Raw genomic sequence first — 13,438 nt, forward strand, 5'->3', positions numbered from 1 at the left:
CATATATCATTTCATATAATTTCATATCATTTCATACCATTTCGTTTCCAGTTTTCGTCCATATTATAGACCATTTAAGTAAAATATCAATAATATACATTGTAGCATATAGATTACTTGAATTGTAGTTGATTAAATATAAATTGTTATATAAATCACGGTTAAATTATTAATTCGCGAATCAAATAATTTATTTTACCGGAGAATCCAACAAAAATGTTTTTGAACGAAAAGGAGAAATCAAATTGAAATATTTCAAACTTTTGATCAGTTTACATACCTTTCAAATTGCCATTGATCAATAAAAATGTCTGCAGAAGTCAAAGCTAAGGTTGATTCCAAAGATTCAAAAAAACAAAAAACTCAAGGATGGTTAGTTTTATATAATCAAGCATCAGCTTCATTATGGAGTATTGTTTTATTTAATACAATTTTTTTATCATTATTTTTAGGTCAACCATTATTATTTGAAAAAACCAATAGAATAACTACAGTAATTCAGACATTAGCATTAGTTGAAGTTTATAATTCTGCTGTTGGTATTGTTAAATCACCAATTTTAACTACATTATCACAAGTTTCTTCAAGATTATTAGTTGTTTATGGAATTTTCCAAATTTTACCAAATTCACCAGCAAATTCACATTGGAGTTATATTACATTATCATTATCATGGTCAATTACTGAAATTATTAGATATTTATATTATGCACAAAATATTTCAACAAATGGTAAACCTGCAAAAATTTTAACTTTATTAAGATATAATTTATTTTTTATACTTTATCCAAGTGGTGTTGCAAGTGAAATATCTATGATTATCTTATCATTAAATGAAGCTAAATTAGTTGTTGGTGCTTGGTATAAATGGTTATTAATTATAATTATTGGTGTTTATGTACCTGGATTTTATACATTATTTACTCATATGTTAAAACAAAGAAAAAGAGCATTAAGATCTTTAAATGAAAAAAAGGAAAATTAAGAATATAATACTTGTAAATAAAAGTGATAGAATATTAAATAATTTATATTCAAAATATAAATATAGGCAAATAATTAAAATTATGTTTTTGTAAATTATAATATAATAGTGTGTCTTCCCGATTCGGAATACTACCCGATTAGGACATTTCCTCGATTTTTTCTCGATTTTTCAAAATTATACTTGGTTGGGAAAAAAACATTGAAAATTTATAAAATTAAGTGGAAAATCATGAAATATTGAATAGACAAAGATATTTCATAGTCATATTATCATCATAATGAACAGTCTCTTTAGATCAGCTCTAAGAAGCTCCATAAGACAACCTTTAGTGGGAAAATCATTCACAAAACCAGTCTCTACACGTTTTTTCAACAATTCATCAATTTTATTTAATCAAAATGCATCAAATACCACAACAACAACACCAATTTTCAATCAAGAAATTAAAGAATCATCATCATCAGTATCACAAGATTCATTATGGCCTTTAAAATTATCTAATGAATTATATGCTATTGTTAAAGTTCATTCAAATCCATTTTTAGTTACAAAAGGTGATATAATGACATTACCATATCATTTAAAAACTGCAGAAGTTGGTGATATTTTAAATTTTACAGATGTTTCATGTGTTGGTAGTCGTAATTTCACATTAAATGATGATCCAATTGATACTAATTTAATTAGTGTTAAAGGTGTTGTTATTGAAAAAACCAAGATGCCAATGAGAATAACGGAAGTTACCAAAAGAAGAAATAGAAGAGTTCGTCATGCTATAAGTAAACCTCACAAAACTTTAGTTAGAGTTACAGAAATTGAATTGAAATAGATTTAAAACTAGTAATTAGTCCAATATATATATATCTTGTAAATAATATGAATATTGTAGTACTACATAAGCTTTGAAAGGGTTCAAAATGTATATTTTAAGAAAAAAATCATATACCAAATGCTTAAAAAGTAATCATCTATCTCTTAAGTGACCAATGAATTAAACTTTAAAAGAATGGTATGAATATAATATCACTATGCTTTGGTATAATGATTGAATAAATCCATAATGTATGAAGTACTGGTATCAACACAGACTTTCCAATACACTGAATATTCAGACAGTTTCAAAAGAACACTATCAACACAGAAAGGCTCTCTAATTCATACCCTCTTACTGGAAGAAACATATCCTAGATTATCATAGATATGTCGTCCACATGAAAGATCACTTTTCAAAATATTCATGGTTGTATCCAACAAAAACTAAAGACTTGAAACTACGTGAAAAGAATTGGTGTTGGCTTAACCGGATATTGGTTATACCTTTTACTATTAAATATACAAAAATATTCATAAAAGTAGTTTATTTTCAGTAAAAGTATTCTCATTTAAGTCAAAGAGTCTCTTTTCAAATCAACTGACTTCATAATATATAAACCTTCAGTTCTTCCAATCTTCTGCTCACTTTTTCCGTTGATCTGTTAATCGTTTGTTGCCAGAATCAATTGGATTTTATTACCTGGTCAAAACAGTAAACAAAAACAAAATATCACTAAAAGACACAATCAAAAAACCATCAGAAAGACTGCTAAAAGCTACACAGGTGCTGGATATTTGCTAACTATGGCTGGTGACAGGTACAACCAGGACTCAAGAAGAGCCAGTGACAAAATTCCAGACTTTTTGATTGATTCTGTACCTTATATCAATAATACAAATCATATCAATTCTCAAATTACAAAAGATAAAATTAATCCTTATTTACCAGCTGAAAAGGCAAGAAAATATTCTTCTTCAAGTATAAAATCATTTGAATCATTTGAAAAACCAAATGCTGCTGTTGCTTCCTCTGCTGCTGATCGTTCTTTCAATAGTGAAGGTGACGCGTCTAAATTTAGTTTTGAATCAATAACAAGAGGTCCAAGTCCAATAAATCAAAAACATCATAAAAGAATCATATCTACAAATTCTGAACCAACATATCATACAAATTATAACAATACAACACCAATAGATACCTCTATGGATCAATCTTCCTTTTCAGGTTTCCAAAATCAATCTCAATTACAAAATCAAACAACTGCAAATTCTTCAAGTTTTGTCACTGCAAATAATTCAACAAATTTCATAAATAATGATCAATTAACTACACCTTCACAATTATCTTTACCCAAGGTACGATCACGTTCAACGTCCCCTAAACCTCCATTGACTATTCAAACTTCAACCCCAAATACAAGTTTCAATTCACATATCAATAATACCAATATCAATACCAATATTAGCACTACTAATGAACTTTATAATGATTCAACAAATAGTTCAATTAATCAATTCAGCTTCTTCAACACAAGTCCAGCTTCTTATCCTGATAGCCCTTCGTCAAATATCAAAAATTTCAATCAACAAACTAAAAGAAGTTCGATAATACCGAAAGAATCTCCTCATAGTAGAAATTCTTCAATTTCTTGGGCTGTTAATAATCCAAATGAATGGACTATAGAAAGAGTCGTATATTGGTTAGAATTACATCAATTTAATGAAACTTGGTCAAATACTTTCATAAAACATGATATTATAGGTTCAAAATTTTTATCAATGACAAATTATCAAAACTTAAAAAATTTAAAAAAAGAATTATCAACTTCTAATGACTCTACACAATCAAGGTTTATTCATTTATTAAGGAAAACCTTAGATAAACCTTTATCTTCAAGTGGAACTACAATAAATACTTCATCTCCTTTATATTCCACTTTTACAAATACAATTGAACCAATTCCAAACAATGATAATAATAGTTTTAATTCTTCTTCTCCTTCTTTTGATAGTTTAAAATCAAGTCCTGCAAATTCTATTGGTGAATTAAATTTCAAAAATAATGATGACAATGATGATATTAATTCATTACAAGATAATGATCGATTAGTTCCAACAATTTCAGCTCCACAATTATTTATACCTTCAAATAACCTACAAGATCCTCAAATACCTTCAGTCCCACCAATACCACAACAACAACAACAACAAGTTGTTTCACAACAAGTTTCTCAAGATTCTCGTTTTAATCCACCAATGAATCCTGCAAATAATCCACCTCCATTACATCCACAACAAAGATTAACAAGAGTTAATACTAAAAGAAGACCTGTTTCAACTTATGAACACTCATCAAAAAATATGTGGTCATCAAATTATTCACCTGTTTCACCAGCTTTTTCAAATCATTCACATCATGGTCATGGCTTTTTCAGAAGACATCAAAAATCAAGTTCATCTGAATCTTCATTATTTAGTTCAATTTTACCAAATTCTGGGAATAATACAACATCAGGAACAACTGGAACTACTTCATCATCAAAAGATAAAGATAATAATATTGATTTACAAAATTTTAACAAAGATTATGATAATAAAAGATCAAGTATTATTTCTAAAAATGATAATAATGAATCAAAAGGTTTATTAAGTAAATTTAGATTAAGAAATGATAGATCTAAAAGTAAAGAACCAATTTTAAGAAAAGGTACACAATCTCCTGTAAGTCCAATATCAATGAGTGCAGTGGATCTTCAACAACAACATGATCAACAACAACAACAAAAATCAAAACTTGAACAGAAAAAATCAAATGATACATTAAATTTTAAACCTTTAATTATTGATAGACAATTTTTACCAATTCCAAATAATAAAAATTCTGATAAATATATATTAATTACAAAAGATAATGAATTTTTCCAACCTATAAATATTGGTGATATTAATGATTTAACAAGTTTAAAATCTCATTTATTTAAAAAAATTGATCCAAATTGTATTGATGCTTCAATTCATTTAACAGAATTTGGTTCCACTCAAGGTGAAGCATTAGATGATTTAACATTAAATGAAATTATTCAAAAAAATTTTAATAATTGTTCAATAAAATTATTTATTTCACCAATTGATTATAATAATTTAACTTCCACAATAACAAATTCAACTTCTATATCAAATACAAGTCTTTCAGATTCTCAATCATTTGAAACAAAAGGTGAAGATAAATTATATCCAAATACTCCTCAACATTTTTATGATATTAGTTCAAATAAACCTTCGGGAGAAGTTGATTATTTAAATTTTAAAAATTTTACTACAACAAATTCTTCAACTTCACCAAATAGTAATAATGGTGGTAATGCGGGATTATCTTCATCAAAATCATTGAACACAAGAATTACTCCACCAATTTCAAATATAAATCCAAGATCTCCACCAATTATTATAAATCCACCACCTTTATCAAGAAATCTTCAATCATTAAGTACTTCAAATTTACCACAACCTAAATCATCAATTAATCAAACATCAAACCCTGGAACAAATGATGAAAAAAGTTCATTTAGAGTTATAAGACCAAAAGAAAGACCTGAAATTAATTTTGATAAAAGAAGAGAATCACCATTTGCAAGACCACAAAATAGTTTTATTGCTAAAAGAAGTGCACCTCCACCTCCACTATTAAGAAAACAATCATCAAAATATAATGAAAAATCTTTATTAACCCCTGTTAAAGAATCTGTTAGTAATGAAGGAACTTATATTGCTTCTTATACACCTGGTTCAAGTAATACTTTAGTTCCTGAACCTTATAAAGGAAGTTCTGATAGTATTTCACCTGCTTCAAGAAAAGTATTTGAATTTGATCAAGAATTGGAGAAACAAAAGCAAAAACAAGAAGGAGGAAATGAACTTGAAAGATCAAAAACTACAATATCTAGAGCTAATGATGGTAATAATATATCAAGAAAATCAAGTATTTTGAGGAATAGAAATAATACTATAAAAAGATCAATAACAAGAAAATTTTCTCAAAATGCAAGAGATAAATTTCAAGAAAATGTTATATCATTTGATGATGCTCCTACATTGGACGATGAAACAAGTGATGATGATTCAGATGATGATTTTTGGGCAAAAGCTCCAACTGATCTTGAAAAAAATGAAGCTAATAATAATAATGATCATGATGATAAACCTAATGATGTTGAACAAATTGAAACACCTGAAACACCTGAAATTTCTAAAATGGTTGTTAGACCTGCACCTGAAGTTCTTTATGATAATTTAGAAAAATTTTTCCCTAATGCAAATTTAGATCAACCAGTTGTTGATGTTACACCACCAACTTCACCAAATGTTGAAGTAAAGAAGAAATTCTCCAATAATGGATCTGATCAGTTTACTAAAAGGGTTATAAGTAGTACTTCATTTGATGAAGATGGTATTGAAAAACTAGCTAAACCTCATAGAGTTAAAACTATTAGAGCTGTTGCAAGAGAAGCTGGTGAAGCAAGAAAAAGAGAATCTATAAGAAGGACAATTCATCAAAATATTTCAAATAATAATACAAATAATAATTCTAATAATTCAACTCTAGTTAGAAGACAAAGTACTAAAATGTGGGGGAAAAAAGTTATTGAAGTTAAACCAAATCAAACTCAATATTTAAGTAAATTAAGAAGTTCAAGGGGTGAATTTAAACAATTTAGTTGGATTCGAGGTGATTTAATTGGGAAGGGAACATTTGGTAATGTTTATTTAGCATTAAATGTAACAACTGGTGAAATGATTGCAGTTAAACAAGTTTTAAAACCAAAAAATTATTCAGAAGGTAATAATAAAATTTCTGAAGTTATTGAAGCAATGAAATCTGAAGTTGAAACTTTAAAAGATTTAGATCATTTAAATATTGTTCAATATTTAGGTTTTGAACAAACTGAAAAAGAATATAATTTATTCTTAGAATATGTTGCAGGTGGTTCAATTGCTTCATGTTTAAGACTCTATGGTAAATTTGAAGAACCATTAATTAGATTTTTAACTTCACAAGTTTTAAAAGGTTTATCATATTTACATTCTCGTGGTATATTACATCGTGATATGAAAGCTGATAATTTATTATTAGATCTTGATGGTGTATGTAAAATTTCAGATTTTGGTATTTCTAAAAAATCAAATGATATTTATGCAAATGATGCTGCAATGTCAATGCAAGGTACTATTTTTTGGATGGCACCAGAAGTTGTTGATAGTAGAGAAGGTTATAGTGCAAAAGTTGATATTTGGTCATTAGGTTGTGTTGTACTGGAAATGTTTGCAGGTCGTAGACCATGGTCAAATTTAGAAGCAATATCTGCAATGTTTAAAATTGGTAAATCAAAAAGTGCACCACCAATTCCTGATGATGTTTTACCAAATGTTTCAAAAGATGGACAAAAATTTTTGGATAATTGTTTTGCAATTGATGCAAATAAAAGACCAACAGCTCAAGAATTAACCATTGATTCTTTTTGTAATGTTGATGAAAATTTTACATTTAATTCAACAAGATTATCACAATTAATTAAAGCTAATGAAAAAAAAATAACGTTATGAAATCATAGAGTTGTATATAAAAAAACATATGAACCAATTTGATCATTATGAAATCATATAGATAGAAATTTCAATGGTTCGTTAATAAATGACATTTATATTTATTGTATAATTAAAGTAATAACCGGTTCGAATAGCCATTTATAATGATATACAACAATTAAATACACAGAAACACAATATGACATATCACACACCATTCATTACCTTTATGTGGAGTAAAATTGTACTCAACTAATTTTTAGGCCAAGCTTCATTGATGATATTCTTAACATTTTTATGTTCTTGAAGTTTCATATTGATGGTCGAAACTGTGTGAGGATAGGTATTGAAATATTCGAAATTTATATAACATACGATCCAATATCAATTTAATCATACAATATTGAATCGATTCTAGACTGATTATAACCATGAAAAAAGACATCATTTTCTATTTGACTGTATATTGTAAATCTATTTTCATGAGCCGGTTAAATAATCGGTATTTTTCAAACCTGGAATTCATGCTGGTGAGGTAAAAGATCCATTTATACCGGTTTTAGAATCAAGGCATATTGTCAACCCATATTATATTGTATATTGAAGACGTCCCTATATGGTTTACGGCGCTCTGATGTGGATTTTTTCTAGCGCTTCATAAAGCTTGCGATCTTTAGTGCTAATCATAATATTAAAGTTCTGATCATCATGTATACGTTATAGCTGGTTGTATATATTTGCTTCGAATGAGAGAATTTTCCGAATCAATTAAAGTTGTTGCAGATCTACTTTATTTGTTTGATTTGAGGTTTAACTTTAGACTTTAGACCTCAAGTAAAAAGCAAACTTGTTGTCTTTCTAAACTTCTATAAGTTTTCAGCACTTCTCCTATGATAGTACCTACATACCCCATACCCCATACCCCAGATGGGTACCTTACAGTGTACTTAATTGTCTTTATATGTAGACTTTATGCTTTTTACTCTTTCTAGAACAACATTACATCATATTAAATTTATAGTTAGAGTTAACTTCCAAAACTTCGTAATAAACTTTACAGGTTATGGAATTTCACGGATACATCTATAAGGTTTGAAGGATCGAAGACGTCCTGGTAATTTCTTCTATGGAAACTCTAATTAATTAAAGCCTATATTAAAATTCGTATTGCCTAGAGGCTAAGAAACTTAGAACCTAATTTAATTTAAGTGTATCAATAAGTTGAAGCGCCTATTTTTAGTGTCGACTGTCCACTTTTCGTAATGCTACAAATAAGTGTAGCGGCGCACCATGACTTACGTATATAAGCGACTTTATTAAAATACAATATTTTACACAGTGTATCAAAGACAAACATTAGCCTTTAGGTATATTGGCTTCCTTGGATTGTAATTGGTTACAGCTGAACACGTACCTTTAATAAATTATGCCTTTCATTTGTTAAAAAAAAAATGGTATGTATAAGTACCGTGTACTAATAGTAGATGACGTTTTCGATGTTCCCCAGCAAATCATACATGAAAATTATAAGGTAAAGATCTTCACTTAAACACAAATTTCCACTTATATCCTGTATGCTATTACGTGGGTAAAAGGTTTTCACTTTTCTTATTATATTGTAGATCGCTATTTACACCTGACAACTTACAAGCACAGGTTATAAATAAAATATAGTACAAACAAATTAAAGGAGAGTGAATAATTTAAAATAAACTCTAGAAACTAGAGCAATGAAGAATCTGGATTCTGTGATATAAGCTAGGCAAATAGCGGCGCACACCACCACAAGATAGCAAAAAGATTAATGATCACGCTTAGTTAATTTCTAAAGGTTGACAATCTGTAGCCTGAGCAGTAAGCGCTAAGCTAGTGGGAGAACGTGAGCATAGTCATCTGGAATAGTCTATGACGGTTGTTAAGTACTATCGGCTACGGTTATACGATATACTGTAGTTGTTTAGTACTTTAAAGTTTGAACTACAGTCATTTATTAATATTATTGCGTGTTACATATATTTATAGGCTATATGAGTTTAATGAGTTATATGGTCTAGTCCTTCTATTTTACAACCCCCAGAGTCTTGCCGAATATTTTTCCCCAGAATCGGCGCAAATTTCGTTTTCTAAGGTTTTGTAAAACCTTGAAGAAGTTTTTCCGAAGTACAGATAAATGTGCGAGTCCCAGACTAAGAAAATCGGTCCGTTTCATCAGGTTTCTTTTTTTTGTAGGACTTGCGCGGTTTAGGAGTTTAGTGTTCAGAAATTGATTGTGCAATTTGTGGGAGTTGCATGATTTTGTTTGGGGAGCTGGTTTAAGGTTTAAAAATGAAATGCTCATTAAGTACCATTTATTTAAGACAGAGATATAGATGTAATATTTTAGATGTTTGACATTGATCATTCCATCAATCCTGATTCTTACGAACGCTGTCTATTTCTGCTCTCTATTCTTATATAACCCCTGTATCCTTAAACTACGAGTAGTACGATCCTATATGCTCAATAATATTTCGGATGACGATATAATCTACATCTCCATGGGGTAGTTCCAACCAATTCTTGATGTTCGAATAGACCAGTCTAAAATCCTTGGAAAAATATACGGATAAAATGAGGAAAATGATCACTGTGGCAGTGAAGATATTATTATATTATTAGCTGACAATATTAGGGGGAAAGTAGTAGTACACTTGTTCTTTATTATTATTAGTGGTATAGTACTTTATAAGCCTACCTACCAGCTTGGTAATTTCTTTTTCACAGGACTTTTTCCGGTCCCACACTGCACTGTGTCCCGAACCGCCTTTCAGACTCATTTCCATGGGAAAAGTTTTTCCGAAGTTTTTGAGAAATACAAAATCGAATAAAAGGGTATCAATGTCCATTTTCATGAAATTAAACACCTTTGACAACAGCGGCAACTTCAACATCAGCTTTTTAAAACAACAGCAAAACAACGGAAACAACATCAAATTATTGCTACACAATGGTCAAAGGCACAGTTAACAAAGCTGCTGATTCCACTGCTAATGCTAATATTTCCCCAGCTACAAATAACGATCCAACTAGACCTTATGTCTGTTCAGTGTGCACAAAAGCCTTCCATAGATTGGAACATCAAACTAGACATATGAGAATTCATACAGGTGAAAAACCATTCCAGTGTAATTTTTGTTCAAAGAAGTTTAGTAGATCAGATGAGTTGACTAGACACACAAGAATTCATTCAAATACAAGATTGAAGAAGAATGGTAAAAGTAATAGTTATGAGAATTTGAATCAACCAGTTACTTATTATGTCCAACCTCCAAATCAACCACAATTTGCTGCTGCTGGTGCTCCTGGTGTTCAAATGCAACAATTACCAAATCAACCACCAAATCAAATCCCAGTTCAACAGGTTCCTCATTTCTATATTCATCAAGTTCCAATCCCAGTTCAAACATTACCAATCCAACAATTCCCAACAACTGTACAGCAATTACCTCAACCACAACCTACTCAGCATATTTATCAACCTCAACCTCAACAAGCTCAAACTCAAATGGCACCTATTCAATCTCAATCACAACAACAAGCACAAGCACAACAACAACCTTCACTTTTCCAATCAAAACAAATTCACCTGCCAAATATTCAATCACCACCAAAGATTCTGAAATCAAATTCATCATCTTCATTCCAAACTTCTTCTCTGTTTTCATCAAATAATAATTCATCAACAAATATAAGTGCTCTGTCGTCAAAATCAAATTCATCAACTTCATTATATTCAATGAATACTGCAACTGGTGGTGGAAATCCATTAAATGCTCTTTCAACATTGAAAAGAATGACTCCAATAACTACATCAAATTTCACACCTTCAAGAAATCATCATTCTTCGCATTCAACTGTTGAAGAACCAATTAGAAAAAAATCAAGACCAAATTCACCAACTATGTTTCATCTTAATGAAACTCCTTTAAGTACACCTTTACAAAGTCCAAAGCTGGGTGCTACTGAACTGAGTAATGGTCAAAATGGTAGTCATATTTCATTACCAAGTTTAAGAAGTTTAGATTTACCACAATTATCATCAACTTCAAATGAACATCATTGAGATGAATCGAAGTGATGGAAACTAATGTATGATTATGAACAAGAAAGAAATGGGTTTTTTTAATGAATTTAGTGATTTAGTTCTTTGAGTTTGATTATTTTATTATTGGATTTTATTTTATTTTATTCTTTAGATACTTATCGGTTATGTTATGTGTTTTATTATAGGGGTGTTTATTGATTTTTCAATTGTTTAGATCAAATGTATACAATTTTTCTTGGGGAAAAAAATATTATTAATTTGTAGATTATAATCATTCATATATAATTTAATACCAAGACCATTTTTCATTATTTTCCCAATGAATTTTCAATCCAGATTTACCATCATTCATTCTAATTGCAGGTATTGAATCGATTTCTTCAAAAAGTGATATATTTGAATCATTAAATTCTGTTTTAAACCATTCAATAATAAGATCATGATATTTTAAAGTTTGTCCAATTGAAGTATCCCAAAAATGAATTTTTTCAATTCCATATAATTGAGCTTCTTTGATTGTACCATATACTAAATTTTTGAGTGACTCAATATCATTAGATTCTTCATTAATGAAACTTTTAATAATATATAACTTTTTAGATGAAAAATCATGTAACCAAATAAAATGATTTTTAGTCTTTAAATCCAAGATACCATAATTATCAACTTTTGAATTTGGGAATAGTTTTGTAGATATTAATTGATCTTTTTCATTAATCCAATCATAGATATCAACGTTTGGTATTAATGATATTATTGATTCATCTTTTGGTAAAGTTTTTGCTTTTTGTAAGAATGATTTCTCTAGTTTATCTTTTTGATAATTGATTAAATCTTTATATTTATGAAGTTTTAAGGGTTCAGTATTGGATAAATGTTCATCATCTATCTTGTAATCTTTAATTGAAATTGTATGAGTCTTTATATTAAAATTTTTAAATCCAAATTTTTCATAATAAGTACCAACTTCACTATAAAGAAATGAATAACCATCTTTACCCAATTTTTCATCCAATAATTCATTCAATTTATGAAATAATTGAGTAGCATATCCTTTTCCTCTATGATTTTTTAATGTAAATACGTTACCAATAACTCCAGAATTAACAATTTTTAAATTTTCAACATCATCACCATCAATTCTCCAAGATTTTCTAATTAATACCTCTCCAGTTGTTACTATATTATCAGTTTCATTTTCACTTGGGATTTGAAGGTCTCTTAATATATAAAGAAATAATCCATATGGTGATGTATCAGTTTGTAATTGTTTAGATTGAGATCTTAATTGTAATTCTCTATCAATATATTGTTCTGATGATAATAATCCACTCCATGATTCAGAATGAGCTTTATATGCAAATTTTAATATTTCCAAGTTTGTAACTTCTTCAAGTACTATATGTGACATTTTGAGCTGGGAATATATATGTGGCAATTGTTGTGAGAGCTGTGAACTCAATTGATCACAAAGTAATCTATGTTTAATTTCATACATCAAAATGTGATCGGTATATTACTTATCTGATATGCGCGAATCCGTTTTGCAAAAAAATAATCCGGAGAAACTATTAATTGTGCTAAATTAGTTAAACCTTATTAGCTAATTCATTTAAATTATATTTAAGTTCTTCTCGTTATTATGATACTAAAAAAACTTCATTTAAGGATAAAAAAAATTTGAAAGCTGAATTAGATTATTTTAATTTTAAACTAAAATTAAACTTTTTAAGATAAATCTTTTTTTGAAAATTTAAAGTTTTTAATTATTTTTCCCTGGAAATGCTCCAATCTCTAAACCCATGATATAAAATTATATGATTTTTAAACTATATAACACCTTAAAATAATATAAAAATACAACTGTATATCTATTTTATCAATATTTAAATTTATTAATGGCCCGTGGATTATTGGCAGATTTAGCATATTTTCTAGCATAAGCTGTTACTCATCAAAAAGTTGTTATT

The 13,438-nt window shown here is 28.7% G+C and overlaps 5 protein-coding genes across 5 annotated transcripts; 4 read left to right on the top strand and 1 right to left on the bottom strand.

The window, feature by feature from the left end:
- Positions 1–307: 307 nt before the first annotated feature.
- PHS1 (enoyl-CoA hydratase PHS1) lies at positions 308–985 on the top strand (the record flags this gene model as incomplete). Its single annotated transcript, XM_011273429.1, has 1 exon — positions 308–985. One exon carries the CDS (start codon positions 308–310, stop codon positions 983–985), a length of 678 nt encoding a protein of 225 aa, XP_011271731.1.
- A 280-nt stretch (positions 986–1,265) lies between these two features.
- Positions 1,266–1,817, top strand: MRPL49 (mitochondrial 54S ribosomal protein bL21m; the record flags this gene model as incomplete). The annotated part of the gene is made up of 1 exon (XM_011273430.1): positions 1,266–1,817. The coding sequence occupies one exon, from the start codon at positions 1,266–1,268 to the stop codon at positions 1,815–1,817; it is 552 nt and encodes a 183-aa protein (XP_011271732.1).
- Positions 1,818–2,605: 788 nt separating this feature from the next.
- Positions 2,606–7,402, top strand: BCK1 (mitogen-activated protein kinase kinase kinase BCK1; the record flags this gene model as incomplete). Its single annotated transcript, XM_011273431.1, has 1 exon — positions 2,606–7,402. One exon carries the CDS (start codon positions 2,606–2,608, stop codon positions 7,400–7,402), a length of 4,797 nt encoding a protein of 1,598 aa, XP_011271733.1.
- Positions 7,403–10,370: 2,968 nt separating this feature from the next.
- On the top strand, positions 10,371–11,486 carry BN7_6034 (C2H2-type zinc finger protein; the record flags this gene model as incomplete). The annotated part of the gene is made up of 1 exon (XM_011273432.1): positions 10,371–11,486. One exon carries the CDS (start codon positions 10,371–10,373, stop codon positions 11,484–11,486), a length of 1,116 nt encoding a protein of 371 aa, XP_011271734.1.
- Positions 11,487–11,754: 268 nt separating this feature from the next.
- On the bottom strand, positions 11,755–12,879 carry BN7_6035 (uncharacterized protein; the record flags this gene model as incomplete). The annotated part of the gene is made up of 1 exon (XM_011273433.1): positions 11,755–12,879. The coding sequence occupies one exon, from the start codon at positions 12,877–12,879 to the stop codon at positions 11,755–11,757; it is 1,125 nt and encodes a 374-aa protein (XP_011271735.1).
- Between the last annotated feature and the right edge of the window lie 559 nt (positions 12,880–13,438).

This window comes from Wickerhamomyces ciferrii, contig 00245 (assembly GCF_000313485.1).
Source record: "Wickerhamomyces ciferrii WGS project CAIF00000000 data, strain NRRL Y-1031 F-60-10, contig 00245, whole genome shotgun sequence".
Taxonomy (NCBI): Eukaryota; Fungi; Ascomycota; class Saccharomycetes; order Phaffomycetales; family Wickerhamomycetaceae; genus Hansenula; species Hansenula ciferrii.